We start from the raw sequence: 19,200 nt of genomic DNA on the forward strand, positions 1-19,200 counted from the left end.
AAAAGAGGATTGTCAGAGAGACAGAGTGAGTGAAGAGACAGCAGAAGTGGATGGATGTTCAATTGTGTGAAATTCACAGTTGGACTCAGAGTGAACATAACACAGGAGCTGGTGGAACATACAGAGTAAGTTATATCAGGTAGGATAGGCTATACTAAAGAGGTTGGTTTTGAGAGTGCACTTGAAAGAGGGAAAAGTTGGTCAGGCAGAGAATTAATTTAGATAGGAACATCACAGACGAAATCTTGAAGGTATTGTTAATTGTTTATCTGAAAGAAAGAGAGGTGTGGGTCAGAGGCAGATCAAGAGGGGCTGAGAGGAGGTGAATCTTTTGATAGAGATGTGTGTGGACCCCGTGTTTTGGTTCCAATTCATCATCATGTTTTGGATTTGGTTTTGCCAAAACCAGCCTCACTTATTTTGTTTTTGGATTTTTTTTCCATTTATATAAACATCTTAAAAAATTTAATTTGGGCCTGTTTTTGTTCCTACAGTATTATTAACCTCAATAACATTAATTTCCCGTATATTTTGTCTACTTCACAACTCACAATATTGTTCACCAATATTTGCCAAAAGCTGGCTGGCTAAACTAAGCGACAGAGCAGCAGCACAAACACATCAGTTTAAAATAATTTTGCATATCTATGAAACATTTTGGCACAGCAGTGGCAAACAGGAGGGCAGTTTAACAAACTATATGACCCCAAAGAAAGAATGTACAGGGCAGCACAGGGAAATGGAGGTGGATTATGAATGCAGTGGACAAGAGGTAAACGATTAATTGATTGATTGATCAAATTTCATTTGAGACATGGCTTTGTTTTGAGGCAACTGAGAAAAGCCCATAAAATAATACAATTTATCTTGTTCATTCATATTATTGAATAATACTAAACATGCTATATATTCATTTTTTTTTTTTTTTTGTGAGGCACCACATTATTTCTGGTTAAAAATGTGTTGCAAATTAGTAATGCATTCAAGCAATTACTTATAAAATGTTTGTCTATGCAAAAAAGGCTGTCACCAATGCCCCCCAAAATTACAGCCCATAATAACAAAAAATGGTGTAAAATGGAATTTTTCTTTTTTTCTCCCAGTATTCAAAGGGACTGCCAGATATGCTAATTTGTACTTTGTTATTAAAATAATCCTTCACCATTCTATTGAGCTTTACTGTATCAGATTGAGTCAGTATAGAGCTGTCAAAAATGTTGGGCAATTATTTTAAGCCTGACCAGATGTCATAATGTTATTTTACTCTGGTGGGCTGAGTTGACTTATTCTCATCACCAGTGGGTCTCTTAGAAAAGGACAGTTTTTTCCTGGCAGCAGCACTTGCAGGAGATGACTTCGTGTCATGTGCCACTTGGGCCTGACAACTTGCTTGCAAAGAGCTCTTTACATTTCTTACGATCTGTGTCCATTGAAAAGAAAGAAATTATGTAGGACTTAAACCTAGGATCAAACATGGTTCTCGTAAAGTGAATAAAGAACTTGATCTTCATACTTAGCAAAATCGCTTAGTTTCATCTCCTTCTTCAGTTTCCCAAGCTGTGTTTTCAGTTGTTTAGTTAAGGGAATCACCTGACACAGGCTAGCAGTGTCTGAACTCACTTCATTGGTTACTATTTCTAATGGTTTCAGTAACCTGCATAAAATTTAAAGTATTCTCCACTATGCTAGACTAAGGTACATCCCCATTCCTCTACCTATGTCATGGCTAGTTTTGTAGCTTTAGATGGCTTCTTGATGATCTTCCAGACACTGAGGCATATAAAGGGAGGCTTTCCACCTGGTTACTACCTTTTGCTTCAGTTGGTGGCAAGGCAAAATCAAATTTTCTTGCAGCCACTGCAATAAGCAGTATATGCTACTTAATGCCAAATATGTCCAGAAAATTTTCAGGCCACAGACAGCATTTCTGGCATGCACCTGATATTTTTTTTTAAAATCTGCACAACCAAGTTTATTTAAGTGTGCACAAAACATGGGATGTGCTCAAATTCACCTAGTTGTAAAGCTCTCACAATATTACTTGCGTTATCAGAAATGATAAATCCTGAGGAGAGACCTAGTGAGCCATTTTGCTATTACATATCTGAGTTTTTCTAAAAGGTTGACACCAGTATGCTTCTTAGTGAAGCCAGTGATACAGAGAGTAGCCTGCCTTGGAATGAACTGGAATTGTGTGTTAGATACTGCTGAAGGTGATACACTACCCCAGTTGACTGTCACAGACATGTACATTTTAATTTGGCCTGTATTACTTGTCTACATATCTGTGGCTAAGTGGGTAAAATTTAATTTTCTAGGCCAAGAATCCAATTTTTTTAAATCCTGGTACAGGCAAAGAATTGCTTTTCTGGTACGATGGAATCAAGATGGAAATTGGTAGCAAGGCCCTCAAATAACTGTCTAAAACCAAATTCATTGTTGGCAGATAATACAAGCATAGCCATCATGTCTTCAGTCATCTGATGTGCAACTGGATGGCAGCTGTCATACTTGCTTCCTCTTGCAAAGGATTGTTTTATAGTCAATTTTTATTTGAATCTCAAACTATGAGGGGGGGATTTTATAGGGTGAGAGCTTAGAAAATGTGACAGTTTAGCATTAAACTTCCACACTTTTTAAACTCACCCAATGTAATAGAGTCCGAGAACACAGAAATTTGCATGTTTTAGGTAAAAAAACTCTCATCCAGATGTTTTCCTATTTTGAAGATAAAACTCGACCAATGTGAGAGTTTACTGCTAAACTCTCACATTTTCTAAATTCTCACCTATTACATTTGGCCCCTAGTCTTCTTCTTTGTCCTCTACTGGTATGAAGATTCACCCACAGCAGCAGCAGCCCCAGTGCTTATGGGCTTGATTCATTTTTGGGAATAAAGTAACAAAGAGCAAGTAACTGTATCTTGGTAAAACAACATTGCACTGCAGGTGGAGCGGTGTGTCCAAAATTAGATCTAAATAGCAGTGTAAAAATAAAGCTGTCCAGTATTTTTGGACTACATGCAAAAGCAGCCAGTATTTCCCCTCATGCTAAAAAAAAGTAGCTATTTGCATTCCTTGCATTGCAACATGGTTTGTCCAGGTGCACAGGTACTTGCTTTATCTTACATTTACTCTATTCCCAAATCTTAATCTGGCCCAAGGATTCTTTTGGGGAATCCTGGATTGGGGAGGAGTAAGTTAGCCTTCACAAATTGGATGCAGAAGGACTACCTCCAATCATTAGTGAGGATATTAATGATAAAGGTGTTGGCACTGGGGATTGCATGTGCTGGGATCTAGCTGATGCTGAACTTATTTTGGTATAGGATTTTTAACATTTTCCAAAATAATTTGCATTAACTTGCTGCAAATAATGTAACAGGGAGGAGGTTCCTAGATGGTTAATATCCCTACCTCTACTTAATTTGGCTTCACAAATGGTACAGATGGCTTGATAAATGTCAGGATGTGGGTAAAAATAATTCTACACAAAAGAGATGGATTTTTTGGTCTTTTGACCTGACACGATAATAGCCTTTTTATCATGGGCAAAAACTACTGCCACTAGTGGCTGACTTAGTGTGACACAAAAATCATCAAAATCCTCAACTATTATGTCACCTTCTTTACTTGTACAGTTCATTCCCACATTTGTAAAGTGTCAAAAATGTCAGACTCACACATAGCAATCACGGACACCCTTAAACTCTACTCAGGGATTTGTGAACTCAGTTTGTTTTTCAGCCTTAGTGTTTTTTTTCTGCACTGATTTGCCTGCTTTACATTTGACAATTGTATATTCCAATTGTCTCCTCCCACCCACAAATCCTTGTTTATAGACAGGATATGAGACAATAACATTTCTCAAATTGTTTGAGCGCTGAACACTCAAACAATGGGCCCAATTCTGGGGTGCAGGCAGATCCTGTAGCAACTGCAATTCCATACGCAGGGCTTCTGCAAAAACATGATCATTTCGTAGCCGCTGGGATTTGTACACAGACGACCACTAGCTGCATCTCTGATTCACTGCTCATGTACAAAACCAGTCGCACCATTGGTCTTCGAAATAACCCTTTGGTTGTTCAGAATGTCCATCACAAGTACAGTAAGTCCTGATGCAGGACCAATAATCTTCTGAAGTTCAAAACAGAAAAAACTGGTCTCTCTAGGACTATGAGAAGCAGCTGAGAGTCTCTTACCAGTACTGCAGGGATGATTGTATTCTGCTATTGCTTGTTCATCTGGAAGATAGGAGTAAAGAAATCTTCAGTCCATATTATGCAGTTATATAATAAATATGTACGTAATGTATCATTATGTGACTATGGCCATAGCAAGGGGAGAATTCTTTCTGAAGTTAGTACAAAACTTTTGGAAATGGAACAAACTTCAGATCATCACTTGTAGCACTCAGCACAATATCATACAATTTAGCATTATTATTATAAACTGATAATTACCTGTTTCATAATAATCATACACTCTTGCTGTGGCTGGTTTTAGGCCTTTAACTTCAATGTCCTGTGTCACCATGAACGAGAAATGACGAGGGCTGGATCCTATCTAAATAGTGAAACAATACTACATTAAGTGAAAAAAAAGGTGTATCTGAAAGCTGGTAGCATACAGTATGTTTGCAATGAAGAGTGAGTGATAGTATCACAGCAAAAGAGAATAAAGCATAAAATATTTTTAAGTAAGAGAACTGTGGCTGTTGGCAGTGCAGGTGGAAGTGTTGCATTAAGCAGATCCTATTTCAGATTGTTCTTTAATATATTTATTTTTACTTTGTTTTAGATAAAAGAGTTTCTGATCATTCAACATCCTAAAGTGACTCATGTTGATATAATTGGCATTAAAACTAGAGATGTGTGGTTTAGTTGTCCAGAAATCCGAGTCCACGCGAATTTCGTGAATCTGGAGAAATCAGTCGCGGTTCTGATCTCCTGAGGAGATCCGGGTAAAACCGGGTTGCGGTTCTGATTTTTTTGCGTTTTGGAATTCGGATTTTAAATCCAAATTTTGGGGTTTTGGATCGCATAAATTACATGATTTTACCTGTTTTTAACACTTTAAAAAAAAAAAAAAAAATAGATAAAAAGTCCAGATCCAAAACCAAAAACAAACACTGGAGGGTAGTTTTGCAAAACCAAAACACGAAGATGAATCCAGATCCAAAACCAAACAATTAAGGGCAGCGCACATTTCTAATTAAAACCCAAGCACACTATAATCCCTATCACAATCATACTTTCTTGTTCTCATCTCTCAAAATCATCAAATGAATCATCATTCTATGCAACTATTTACATAGAATACTAAGTGGTAGCTACATGATTGGATCTAAATTACTGAGTATTGTTATTATTAATTACCTTATGTCACTTTTACACCGACGATCCGGAAATACATGGGTTTATCAACCCATACATTTCCCGGGTCTCAGTCCCTGACCCTGGTACAGAACAGAGTCGTGGACACAGGAATTCAACCCAGGTAGGGGGCCTACCTTTCACACATAGGGACAGATGTACTAAGCTCTGGAAAGTGATAAATTGGAGAGTGATAAACTGAAAACCAATCAGCTCTTAACGGTCATGTTACAGGCTGTATTTGAAAAATGACAGTTAGGAGCTGATTGGTTGTTAGTTTATCACCCTCCAATTTATCACTTTCCAAAGCTTAGTACTTATGCCCCATTGTCTGACTAGGTCGGTATGCGTTCATCGATAATAACCTGAATATTTAAGCAATGTGTTTAAGGGGTATTAGATTGTTTCATTTCCTAAAAATTGAAAACAAATAAAATACTCATTGATACTTTTGATACTGTTTGACATTGTAATAATGTGCTTTAAGACCCAAGTGTTTTATTATTTATTCATGTGGGGTTTGCTTCCACCTGTTTGTTTAGGATGTTTCTTGGATGGGTAGAAACAGTGCTCCATGAAAGAAAGTACAGATGCAAGGTGCCATAATTGGAGCAATACTTTGTATTATCGTCTGGTTGATAGATAAATAAATTATGCTAATTTGAGTGAGCATTATGGATTAAACTTCCTACACTATATCTAAGATTTAATGTCTGGTTACATGTATATATTATGTTATTATACATTTCAGTTGTTAATGAATGTCTAGAGCAGTGGTTTCCAAACTCTGTCCTCAGGGCACCCTAAAGCCAAAAAGTAGTTGAGGCTATTCTGCATTTAGCAGATGATTGTGAAAAAGATCTGCAATGTATGGAGTCTACAGATCACAGATTCTGACCAGAAAGTGATTGGACCTGGTGAATCAGGTTATCCAACATGTTGGATTTGGGTTTTGGTATGGGATGCTGGCTCTCGGGATCCTGGCAGTCAAAATCCTGACACCTGTTGGTAGGTATCCTAACCCCGCTCTCCCTAACCTGCCCTCCCCAGTTCCAAAACCTTACCTCCCCTGTAGTGCCTAGACCTGACCTTTCCCTCACTGGACCCTAAACCTAGCACTCCCCCCTTAGTGCCTAAACCTTCCACTCAGGGCCGCCATCAGGGGGGCACTGCCGGGACTGGAGTCCCGGGCCCGGACACTCGGGGGGCCCGCCTGGCTCCTGCTACGTACTGCCCGCCCACTACTAACTGAAGGTGGCAGACAGTGACAGGCACGGCTGCTCTAGGGCCCACTACTATCCCCCCAGCCCTTCCCTCCGCCGCACATTAGAATAAGTGACTTGTGTGAGTCACTTCTCAGCTGCCCTCCCGCTCCGCCTCCTACCTTACTGCATTGGGCAGGTGCCAGTGTGCCCACCTCAATAAAGTTTTTCTACATTGAAGTTGTGCGCGTGATGTCATGCCACGCCGATGAAGGACAGAGGAGCTGCGGCAGGCGGGTGGTGTGAGGAGTCTGAGGAGCTGTCCGGAGAATGGAGAGTGAAACACAGAGGAAGGAGAGAGGAGAGGTAAGGTAAGTTACTTCCGCTGCCTGTCTTAACTAAAAGGTGGTTGCGTGGGGTAGTGGCGGATCCTGAGGGGGGCGATTGGAGTGATCGCCCCCCTAGCACAGTCCGTTCTTTATTATCCTCATGCACTGACTGAGAGCAGCAGGCTGTGTGCCCTCCCCCTCCCCTTATCCTCTTTCAGTGCGTCCCCGGGGGTGTGTCAATGACAGGCTGTCACAGCAGGGAGCCGAGGAAGCAGAGATCACAGCCGGCTCCAGACACCCTGCTGCTGCTACAGGTAGGACTCTGACTGAAGACTGTCATCCCTGTCAGTAGTGTTACGTTGTGTGCTACTGACATTGTGCAGGGAGACGTTACAGCCTCCATCCTATCTTGTTGCTAGTTCCCTAGACAGACAGAGGAGGGAGGGAAAGCAGGATGATGGCTGCTTCTGCCTCTGCGGGGAGGTGAGGGAGGATGGCTTCTGCTGCCCTTTGACAGAGGGAAAGGGGGAGCAGAAAGATGGCTTAGGGAGGGGAGAGCGTTTCTGCTTCCCTTGGACAGGGTAGGGGGAGCAGGAAGAAGGCTGGGGAGGAGGAGCAGGGGGATGATTTCTGCTGCCCTCGGTCAGAGGGAAGGGGGGATCAGGAAGAGGGCTGGGGAGGGGGGAGCAGGGAGATGACAGGGGAGGAGGAAGCAGGAGATGACTGCTTTTGCCCCTCACAGAGGGGAAGGGGGGATAGGGCTTCTGGTGCCCTCAGACAGAGGGAGGGTGGAGCAGGGAGATGGCCACTGGTGTTAGAACTGTATTCACACATAGTGAATACATAAATATATAGAAATTGTAATAATATGGCCACAAAAAAAACCCTGTGAAGGGGAGGAGGTGGGACCAGAAAGGGGAGGTACCCATGCAGGTAGGAGGAGGAGTCAGAATTAATCATTAACTCGCCCCCCCTAAAAATTCAGTCTAGATCCGCCCCTGGCGTGGGGGGGGTTTGCATGGAGGGGTTTGTGCAGGATGAGGGAGGAAGGGGGGGCCCGGCCCTGTCCTGCCCTGCACACCTTAGTTCGACAGTCCCGGACCCCACAATTTCTGATGGCAGCCCTGCTCCCACTAGTCCCTAATACTAACCCCTAACCCTCCCCCTAAGCCAACTATTTACCTTCGGGATGACGGCAGTCGTGATTCCTACTTATAAAATAGATCACAGGTGCTCAAACTCTGTCCTCAGGACCCCAAACAGGTCATGTTTTCCAGGTCTCCTCACAGAATTACATGTTAAATAATTAGCACCACCCTTGAATCTTTTAAAATGTGTCAATGAGTAATGAATACACCTTTGCACCAGCTAGATGATCTGGAAAACATGAACTGTGTGGGGTCCTGAGGACTGATTTTGAGAGCCACTGAAATAGATTATAATTTAAATCAGGGGTTTGCAACTCCAATCCTCAAGTACCACCAGCAGGCCATGCTTTCTGTATGTATAAAATCATGAACAGGTGAGTTCATAATTATCATTAGGGTCAGTAATTATCCCACTTGCCTCCACAGACAGAAATCCTCAATACATACCTTGTAGGTAAAATTTGAGGTTTGAGGTTGAGAACCACTGCATTAAATGATACAATTGTATTGGTAATTTTGCAATACATAAAAGACATAACAGATCTGCACTAGATAATCTGGCCATTAATGTAGAACAATTGTGGGTCACTAGTAATACAGTAATATTAGAAACCATAAACTAACGATTCAGGATAAGCAGACAGTTAAATAATTCAGACCTCATTAAGGTACAAATTCACAATGTCATTCTGGATGTCGCTTCTTTTTATCACTTTGTCTGTCTCCAGCTGTGAATACAAACAAAAGTAGATCCTAATGAACATATCCTGACCATAGCAAAATAATTAAAGAAAAATATTAAGTACTGTACTCAAAATATCTCTTTCATTTGAGAACTGCTTTTGCTTTTTCAGTAGCATAGGGCTACATCAACCAATCTTTGGTATCTGCTGGCATAAATATTACAAAGCATTGCACTATATATCCATGCACAGCACACCACGATATATTATATACATGTACTGCATGCTGCTATATATATATATATATATATATGCATATATATAATACAAACACACTATCAGAGCGCAAATCTGCAAGATGAGATCAGTCCCAGTAATTATCTTTGTCAAATGTGGGTCTGTATGCACTGTCTCGTGTATTGCGCCGACGTTCTAAAAAATAGATAGAAGGAGCGCCATAGTGCAGTATCTCAAACATTTATTAAAAAAAACATTGTCCATCAAACATATGTCATGAATGACGTACCAAAAAGAGCGGTCAGACCACTGCAGGTATACAGCACAAATAATAAAGTCTCCAGAACAAGCAGGTTGTCTCATCGGCTAAGTCATATCACATAGTAACGGTAGGCCTCTACCCTACGCGTTTCGTCACTTGCACTTCGTCAGAGGGCTGGCCCAGCGTATCCAGGACTCCCCATATAAACACAGTGTAACCAATCACCTTGCTATACATCATTTAACGTTGATAATCCTACAGCTGCAAAGTGCACCACTTGAGCTGAATTTACACATACATATGTATTGCCGTTCTCACTACAAAGTATCTTTAAAAATAACATATTTACCGCACGTAAACAATTAGCTGTCAGTTAATATTACCATTCCCACCAAATGTAAAAATACATATACAGTAATAAGGCCCTGATTCAGACCCACTCGCAAGTGGGCGTACGCACGTTCGGCGTACTTAAAAAAATATTTAAATTCAAGCACTCGCTCATATTTTCGTACGCAGCTAAAAATCCTCCCCAAACTCAGGCGACCCCTCCTCTAACTAACGAGCGTGCCAAATAGCGAGCGTACATCCCCGAAATGGCTTGAAGGGAACGCACGCACAAGTACAAACCGGAAGTGGGACTGTCAGATTCCGATTACCTGCTCGTTTTTTCGGCCTACCTCCCTCAATCGTATCATGGCAATCAATGTATCAATTAGCTTAATTTGTTTGTTTTTTTCAACACAATGCAATAAACTTTAATCTTGTCCGTGTTTGTATTTGCTCGCAAAATACGTACGGCTGAAACCTTCGCTTTTATTGTTCAAAAGACATGTTAGCCCCAATTAAACAATTGTTCTATTTGTTTGTCTCCCCACAATTTTTCAGTGGTTCATTTCTTTATTTAAATTAGCTTACGCATGTCACTGCATCAAGCCTATCATAACTCTCAAGAGATTTGTGGCCCTGTCGAACACATGACTCATACACTAACCAATAGAATTTGTCCTGTTAATTTCCCAAATACATTAGCCAATCAAAATTTTTTGTGGTGCTTTATTAAAAATATTTTGTCAAAAAAACACCATTGCCATCATGAGATCCACCGCATTCACCAGGCGCGAACTGCTGGTGCTGACGGAGGTGATGGACAGGAGGATCACCAGTCAGCCTCCACCCATCTCCAATAGGCGCAAGCGTTCCGCATATGCGGTGGTACGTCGACGCCTGCGCTCCTTCGGCTCACGCCGACATATTGGCCAGCTGGAGCGCAGGTGGTCGGACCTGCACCGGCGGACGCCCCGCTTGCTGGCATGCTTTCGCATGCAGATTGCAGAAAGTAAGTGTTCTGGACTGTGGTTTTCAAGTTTATCTTGTGGGCCCTAACTGCGTGTGCATGTTTTCATGTCTGTCCTATTGAGTCATTGTAGTCATATCTGCATGTGCATGCTTTCATGTCTGTCCTATTGAGTCATTTTAGTCATATCTGCATGTGCATGTTTTCATGTCTGTCCTATTGAGTCATTGTATTCATATCTGCATGTGCATGTTTTCATGTCTGTCCTATTGAGTCATTGTAGTCATATCTGCATGTGCATGTTTTCATGTCTCTCCTATTGAGTCATTGTAGTCATATCTGCATGTGCATGTTTTCATGTCTGTCCTATTGAGTCATTGTAGTCATATCTGCATGTGCATGTTTTCATGTCTGTCCTATTGAGTCATTGTAGTCATATCTGCATGTGCATGTTTTCATGTCTATCCTATTGAGTTTTTTTTATTTTTTATTTTAATTTTTTTTTGGTTTCCTGTTGAAACTAACCACAATATTTTTGTCATTTTTTAGGGGCACAGCAAACACTACGGCGGCATCGCCACACAAGACGCCGGTCCCGGCCCCTCTCTCCAACCCCCAATTCCTCTATTACCCCCTCCTCCCCAGACCCTGTGGCCGAAATTTCAGGCCTACTTCCCCTCCAGCCCAATTCCCCCTCTCCTCCATCCGTCCCTCCTCCAAATACCCCCTCCCAGGATTCCGAAAACACCTTGCCCCTAGGGTTGGGGAATGTAGCCACCTCCGAGGTGGTCCAGGGAGTGGCTTCTGGCTCTGTCATTTTGGAGAACGGTATGTTTTTAAAGTTTATTTTGGACACCACAAACTGTTTGTATGTAATCATGTGTCGTCCCCATTTTTGTTGACTTTTTGTCGCCTTAGGGTATTTTTGGGGGTTGTCTTTACCTGTTCCTGCTGATGTCACCATACACATATCACACCTGTGTGCCTTTTTTTAGGGCCCTTGTATTTTTGCCCTTAGACATTTTGGGGTGCTGGGTTTTATCCGTGTAATGTTTTTTTGGCCCACAAGCTTGTAAGTTTTGGTTTGCTTGTTTTGTGTTTTTTTAGAATGTTGCTTCATTATCGATTTATTAATCCCCAAACTTTTGTCACCCACAGAGGAACAGAGGCGTCGGGAAGAGCTAGTGAATTGTGTGGACCGTATGCGGGAGCAGGTCACCGGGCTTATGCAGGGCCTTGACCATCTGTTGGTCCTCCTTAGGAATTAGTTTTTTTTTTTTTTTTTTTTCAAATTGTTTCTTAATAAATCAGTTTTAAATCAAGCTCTGTCTCATGCGTTTGGAGTAAATCCAAGATTCTTTACACTGACATAAGTAGACTCTTCAAGCAAGGTTTGCCACAGAATCTCACTACAGATTGTGTGTTGTATTTTGAATGCAAACAGGCACAAGAAACACCTCCCAGTACCAATGTCACTTTCCTTTTTTGTGGTGGTCAACATGATAGTTTACACCATTTTTCAGGTTCCTATTTGGTGGCCAAACTGATTGTACATGATTCCTTGTTGTGTTGGTTAGTACCCCGAAAACATATTACATTTTAGCTCCACTTGCTTCATTACTGGGTTACCCCTTAGGTAAAATTAACGTTTGGGAGTTTGTTTACACTTGCTTCTAACGTGCCCAAAAAGGAAACAAATTACACTCTCCAAATATTTATTCACAACAGAAATCAAAATACAAAGTGGTCACTCACAAACAAAACACACAGTGATAATCAGAAAAACACCACATACCAAAAACACTAAACAAACACACAACAAATCAAGAACTGGTTGACGAAGGTCCATTCCCACATGATTTCAAAAATATGGCGTTGCAATATTGGTGTCAGAATATATTCCCGAAGTTTCAACATAAAGGTTTTTGAAGGGTAGCAGGAAGTAGTCATCGTGGGAGTGCCAAAGATTATGCAAACAAACAGAAGATGGTGCAAGAATTAATATAAAAAAAGATGAACGTTAAAAAACCGTAACACATTGGGTATACACACTGTTGTTTGGTCAATAATTACCTAAAATATCGGGCCACCACATCATCGCGTATGGCCCCCCCACATACTGACCTCCGACCAACCATCGGGGTGGCCATCCTCAGGTAAGGCATCCTCTGGTTGCATTGGAACACCACTCCTTATGGCGATGTTGAGAAAGATCCCACACAGGACCACCATTTTCGAAACCATATCCGGCAAATACATGAGCTCGCCACCAGAGCGGTGGAGGCATCTGAATTGGCCTTTTAAAAGGCCGATACAGCGCTCCACCACTTGCCTGGTGGCTGTAAGTGCGGTATTAAACTCACTTTGTGGACCTGGTGTGGGAGCCAAATAAGGAGTGAGCAGCCAGGGCATGCAAGGGTATCCACTGTCTCCTGTGAAAAAGAATAGACAACATCAGCATCACTGTGTATCAAGCTTAACATTGTTATGTACTAAAGGTCTACACTTACCCAGAAGCCACGCATCACCAGCTTGTAGGTTGGTTAATTTGTGCCATATCCCTGATTGCCAGATGACGAAGGAGTCATGTGCACTTCCTGGTAATTTTGCATTCAGGGACAGGATCTGGAGGAAGGCATCACATACCACCATTACATTCAGGGAGTGATAGTGTTTCCTGTTTCGAAATATGGCCTCCAGCCGTGCTGGAGGCTGAAGTGGTATGTGAGTACCATCCACAACCCCTATGATGTGTGGGAAGCCAGCTATTTGGTAAAAATTGGCCTTGGCCACACTAAGGGCACCCATATCCAAAGGCATTTGAATAAAATGATGGAGGTGCTTGAAAAGTGCCTCCATCACTGCCCTCAGGATCCGGGAAAAGGAGGATTGTGAGATGCCAGCCACTATTCCCACCGTTGTTTGAAACGATCCTGAGGCACAGAAATGTAACACCGCCATAATTTGCGTCAGTGGTGGTATTGCTGTTGGACTGTCAATTTGCCGCTCAAGATCACTCTCTATTAATGAGAGAGTGTCTATGATGATTTTGGGAGGAAGACGGTAGCATCTTAAAACCTCATCATCGGGCATTCCAAAAAGGGTGACACGTGTTCTAAATATCTGGGGCCTTGCACGCCTACGATGCCTATGCCTGGGACGAGATTGAGGTTGGTCGGCTTCCGGGAGCATGGCCAGAACAATCCGCCCAAGATCAACCTGAAATGGCAAGATTGGAATGTAAGGCTTTGGACCCACCCCAAAAGAAAATTAAAAACAACTTAGCTTGATGATACCATCCATTGCTGCTTACATGCCGGGGTATTGTCATGATACGTCCAAACTGAAATTAATCACAAAAATAATTTGTCAAATTTCACTCTGTGCATTTATGTTTCTAAATTTTGTGCTAGACAAAACTTAAAATATGTGAAACACACATTTGGCAAAAGAGCAAAACGACATTGCACACAGTACATCAAAATGGGTTGAAATGTTTGCCAAAAAAGCGAAAGGGCAACCACAACAAATTTTACAGGATTAATAAGCATTTAAAAATGCGCGAATTAGTTCGCAAATACAAGTTAATAAACAAACTGAGAAAAATGCGCTAATTATTTCGCAAATACAAGTCACAATAGTAAGTAGTAAAAATGCGCTAATTAGTTCGCAAATACAAGTCACAATAGTAAGTACTAAAAATGCGCTAATTAGTTCGCAAATACAAGTCACTATACAAACTGTGAAAAATGTGCTAATTAGTTCACAAATACAAGATAAAAAATGGACTTACCAAGAGCAAATATATAAGAGTCCAAATCAAAAGGTCTTTGGGTCCGAAATTAATAAAAAGCTAAAATATATGAAATTATGGATCCAAAAATTAAAAACAAGAAGAAACACAATGAGACAACAATTGAACAAAAGTTAGACTTCACAAAACTTACCAAATCAAGAAACGAGGCCAAAAAAAAAAAAAGCAAAAAAGAGAACGGAAAATAAAAACGCAAATCTAGCAAACAAAATAAACTCCAAACGCCAACTCCTTTATCCGCAAACAAGAAACTCCAACCAAGGTAACCTCCAAAAATCCAAAAACGCCACCTCGACTCGAGACACACCAAGCCATAAATAGTGTTTCGTTTCCCGCACAAATTAAGGAGGGATCATAGGAACGCACAATCAATGATGCGGCCGCAAAATAAGGACGCATGTATAAATATGTCACGAAAACACATTAAAATTCTGGTGTATTTCTTGTTTGGACCTCAGACATGGCGACAGACCAGGGAAACAATGCCCAAGAGTCAGGCGGTAAGTCTTTCATGCATTTTGTATCAATGATTAATTTGAAACATAAGAATGGGCAAGTTGTGAATTTGTGAAATCTGAATATTTACACAAATAGGTGAGGAGGATGACATGGAAGAGGCTGCTGGGCCCAGTATTCCGGCCAAAGCTGCCAAAAAAAAAAGGCAGCCACATTTCACAAGAAAGGAGATGGAGGTTTTGATACAGAAGTGTGTGGACATCCTGCCACAGGCAGACAGGAATATGAGTCTAAGCCAGAAGGGGAGAATGTGGGAAGAGGTAGCCGTTGCTGTCAATAGGGTGGGTGATTATGTCCATCTAGCCCGGGATGTCAAACGGCTGTAAGTAAACACTTGCCCCCCCTAAAAACAAACACCATTTTAAACAAAAGGATAATGTCTTCCATTTTTTCCCACAGATGGGGCGACTTCAAATATCGCCTAAAGCAAAAACTCGCGGACAGGGCTAGGCATGCAAGGGGGACAGGTGGGGGTCCCACCCCTGTGTCATTGGAGTTGACGGATTTAGAAGAGCTGGCACAGGGGTGTGTGCAGCCTGTGGAGGTGTTTGGCATGCCCAACATGGATACGGACATGCCAGACTTTGCGGCTCCTCATGTTGTCCCAGGTAAATCTTTTGATGTCACCAACTCTGAAATGTTATTGTGCCAATATGTAGATTCTAATGTGAGTCTTTTCTCTTTTTTCCTAACAGAGACACAGGCGGATGAGTCTGCTCCAGAGGGGAGCCTTGGCCGCCGAATTTCTGCTGGCTCGGCAGGGGAGGAACCAGTACATCCGGCTGAGGACCCTGCAGAAGCCAGTCAAGGGCAATCCCCCTCGCAGGCAGTGTCCCTCCTCACAGAACTCAATTTCAAATCGGATTTCCATACGAAGATTCTGCAGAGGATGGACGCCAGTCTGCTACGGGTGGCTGAGGCCCTGGAGCAAAATGCTGCGGCCAACGTGACCATTGGTCAGGCCCTGGCGGAAAATACCAGGGCCAACATCCGCATCGCCAATGCCCTGGAGCAGCTCGTTCGCCAGCACATGGTGGAGCCGACCTCCCTTCCTGCCGGAACATCAGGATCCTCCACCTCTGGCACAACATCAGCCAATCCTCCAAATGTGCCTAGCCCTGTGCCTAGTCCAGAGGCCACAACATCTGCCTCTGGACAGGCCAGCCCGATGACATCCCGGACCCGGTCTGGCGCCCTCCCTCCCCCATCCAAACGGGTGAAAAAACGGTGACAGCAATGGCGACTTTTCCCACAATCCTTCTGTGCTTGGCTCACATTCCTTTCTGGTCAAAACTTCCCTCTCCTTTCTTGTGAAATGTTTTAAATTTTTTGTTGTATGTTTATGTCAACAGTTATGTTGGGCCAATTTGTTTGATTTTGGGACTGATCTTTGCCAAAAAAAGATGTCCCCAAATTTTTTATTAATTTATTTTTGGTTTGATCAATAAATTGACACCAAAAATCTGACATTGTATTGTGAAATTATTGTACAAATGGGTTACATTTAATCCTGGCCCAAAAGGCAAAAACTTGCCAAAAAAATATAAAAATATTTTAAAAAAAGGGCTCTTTAAGGAACGTTTAAAAATTCATATAACGAGGCAAATTCAAGAGGCAAAAATAAAATGTTGCGAAAATTAAAACATGATGATATTATTGTTACAATAGGCCCTAACCACCAAATTGAGGCCAAAATAAACCCCCACAAATGTACGCAAATTGATTGTGTCATCCTGACATTAGCAGCTCTGATTTCCACCTGCGTACGGTTTTGTGCTATCCCAAAAAACTGATTTCAAAACACATACCAAGCCAGTTTTCAATCCAACACTAATTGCTTTTCAGACCTCCCGCGATTAATCGCAACAACATCGTGGAGTCCCGGGACGGAGGAGAAGGCCATCGCCAATGTGGTCGAGTAATCCAGACCCTAAGCTGTGCAAGCATTTTGAAGGGAAAGAGGATCATCCAGTGACGTATGAGTCAGTCCGAACACATTTTACACTCGCATCTGCTAATGTATGTACGCCCCAAAAACGCCTCGCCACGCCTGCGTTTTTCGATCTCCACCCCCGTCAACACCCAAAAACGCCCTGTTCTGTCAATCACATTTGACATGTCACTTCCTGTACACTATTTGACGAACGAGACCAAAAAAGCTCGCAATCTGCCGTACGCACATGCGCAGTGTTACACCGACGCATGCGCGGTTATTCAACATCGGAACGCAACGAGCGTACTGCTGTTTGCGAGTGGCTCTGAATGAGGGCCTAAATTCTAAAACAATTATTTAGATTAATAAAATGACAATTGTTTTGATACATAAAAACAAATTTTAAACACATATACACAAGTTTAAAACACATATTACTTAAAATAGCAGACCACTTAATATAGCAAGTCCAGAATTCAAATATTAAGTGTCGTAGAAATATATATCCTGTAACGTAGTCATATAAATTATTGCCTATCTGAAAGGCACAAATCCCAAAAATATATTGATCCAAAAATCAATTAGATTAAAAGAGGTGTGATCTCGAACCCTTAATTTAAACCCAAAGGGTGCAGTGTATTTAAAGTGACAATCCAATATGTTTCTCGTTTGGAAAGAAGATTAAGGGCCTGATTCAGAGCCGCTCATAAGTACGCTCGTTCCGAGCGATGTTCGCGCTTCTGCGCATGCGTACGGTTTATAATACGCATGTGCGGACGAAAATCGTTTGTTCGCTATATAGCGAATGCCTGCTACTTTTAGTGACAGAATGAGGCGTATGTGGGTGGTAACAGGGGAAGGTGCTTGAAAACGGGGAGTGGAGATCCGAACGCAGGCGTGCTTAAAGGTCAAAATGGGCGTTTTAAGGGTGTGCATAATTAAAACAGCAGCGTCATTGACCACGTCACTGGGTTATTTTATAGCCAGAACTGCTCGCAAGATTGTGGTATCAAAAACCAACCACAAGAATTGCGAACAGTTCATACGCTGGTCGATGTACTCGATTAATCTAATAAATAGCGGACATGACGTAGGATGCGAGCGGCCAGGGGGCGTATTTTTCCAAAAAACGACCGCAAGTTTTGTTCGCTCGTTCAGACCTAGAGGCGTGAACAGACCGCAAAGAGCGAACGGTTCATTTGAATAGCCACCCCTATTTTCTGGACAAGCGAGCGCTAATTGCGTCCGGCTCTGAATCAGGCCCTAAGTCTGTTGCCACCTCTTTGATCTAATTTAACATTTTCTAAACACAAAAATCTCAGGTTTTGTCATTTACTAGCTTGACAGGGTTAAAGTGACGTGGAACACTATGATTGTCAATTAGATTTTTTATATTCCTGGTATGTTCCAGGATACTAATTTTCAGAGGACGCTTAGTCTTCCCCACATACTTTTTGCCACAACCACATATATTAACATATAGATAACATAAGTGGTATTGCAATTAGTTACACCCTTAATTGTATATTCTTTTGAGCTGTCATTACCAACAAAGCTCTTATGACCTTTCAGCCCATACTGACATACTTTACAGGAATTACACGCATAAAATCCTTGTGCTTTGTTTAAAAATAATGAAGATTCTGTATGGTAATTAACATAGGTAATAAACTAGGGCACATTAACTTCTTTAGAGTTTTTGCCTTTCAAAAACCAAGTTCAGCTCTTTCAGGGACAAACGTAGATAAAACTAGATCCATTTTAATCAAATGCCAATGTCTATTTAAAATCCTTCTAACATCTTCACTTTGGCTGGAGAATTGAGTCACAAAAGGGTATTTGAATGTTTTCTCATTATCACTTTTCTCTCCCTTAATCTTATATTGCAATAGTGTAGATCTTTCAAGGTTTTTAGCCCTCAGTACAGCAGCATTGATTAAATCAGATGGATAACCTTTTTCAACAAATCTTGTCACATAAACTTGGCACGCTGCTCTATATATCCATGCACAGAATGCCACTATATATCCTATTGCACATATAGGCGTGAATTGAATTAGCTGTGATAAAACGTAATCTTTTCTTGCTTTAACCTATCAAACCTATCACTCGTTAATTTCACTTTTTACCTGTATGTGCTACCGTTTTTTGCACAATTCAATTCGAAAAATCTTCCTGCATTCGTGTGACAACTCTTGCAGGTTTTACATGTAATATATAGGTGAAATTGGGAAATCTATCTGTACCCCCCAAAACAGGCAAACTTGCATAGGATAACAGTACAGAAGTCTATTGGTGTCTATAGTAACAGTATTTTGGGTTCTTAAATTGTGTCAAATGGCTGTTATGAGCGTTTTTATAAAACAGTGAAAAAATTATAGAAAGCAAGTTTTTTTTAGCAA

The 19,200-nt window shown here is 41.5% G+C and overlaps 1 protein-coding gene across 1 annotated transcript in view; it reads right to left on the bottom strand.

Moving 5' to 3' along the window:
• The window catches only part of LOC148518857 (alpha-2-macroglobulin-like protein 1), a 241,494-nt gene that overhangs the window by 835 nt on the left and 221,459 nt on the right, over positions 1-19,200 (bottom strand). Inside the window, exons 33-35 of the mRNA XM_088476941.1 lie at positions 8,716-8,784; positions 4,466-4,568; positions 4,205-4,246 (exon numbers count right to left, since the gene is read on the bottom strand). Coding sequence (XP_088333067.1) covers positions 4,205-4,246; positions 4,466-4,568; positions 8,716-8,784 — 214 coding nt within the window. The remainder of the gene's footprint in view (positions 1-4,204; positions 4,247-4,465; positions 4,569-8,715; positions 8,785-19,200) is intronic.

The sequence above is a fragment of the Taudactylus pleione genome, unplaced genomic scaffold, assembly GCF_031769625.1.
Source record: "Taudactylus pleione unplaced genomic scaffold, aTauple2 ptg000198l, whole genome shotgun sequence".
Classification (NCBI taxonomy): Eukaryota; Metazoa; Chordata; class Amphibia; order Anura; family Myobatrachidae; genus Taudactylus; species Taudactylus pleione.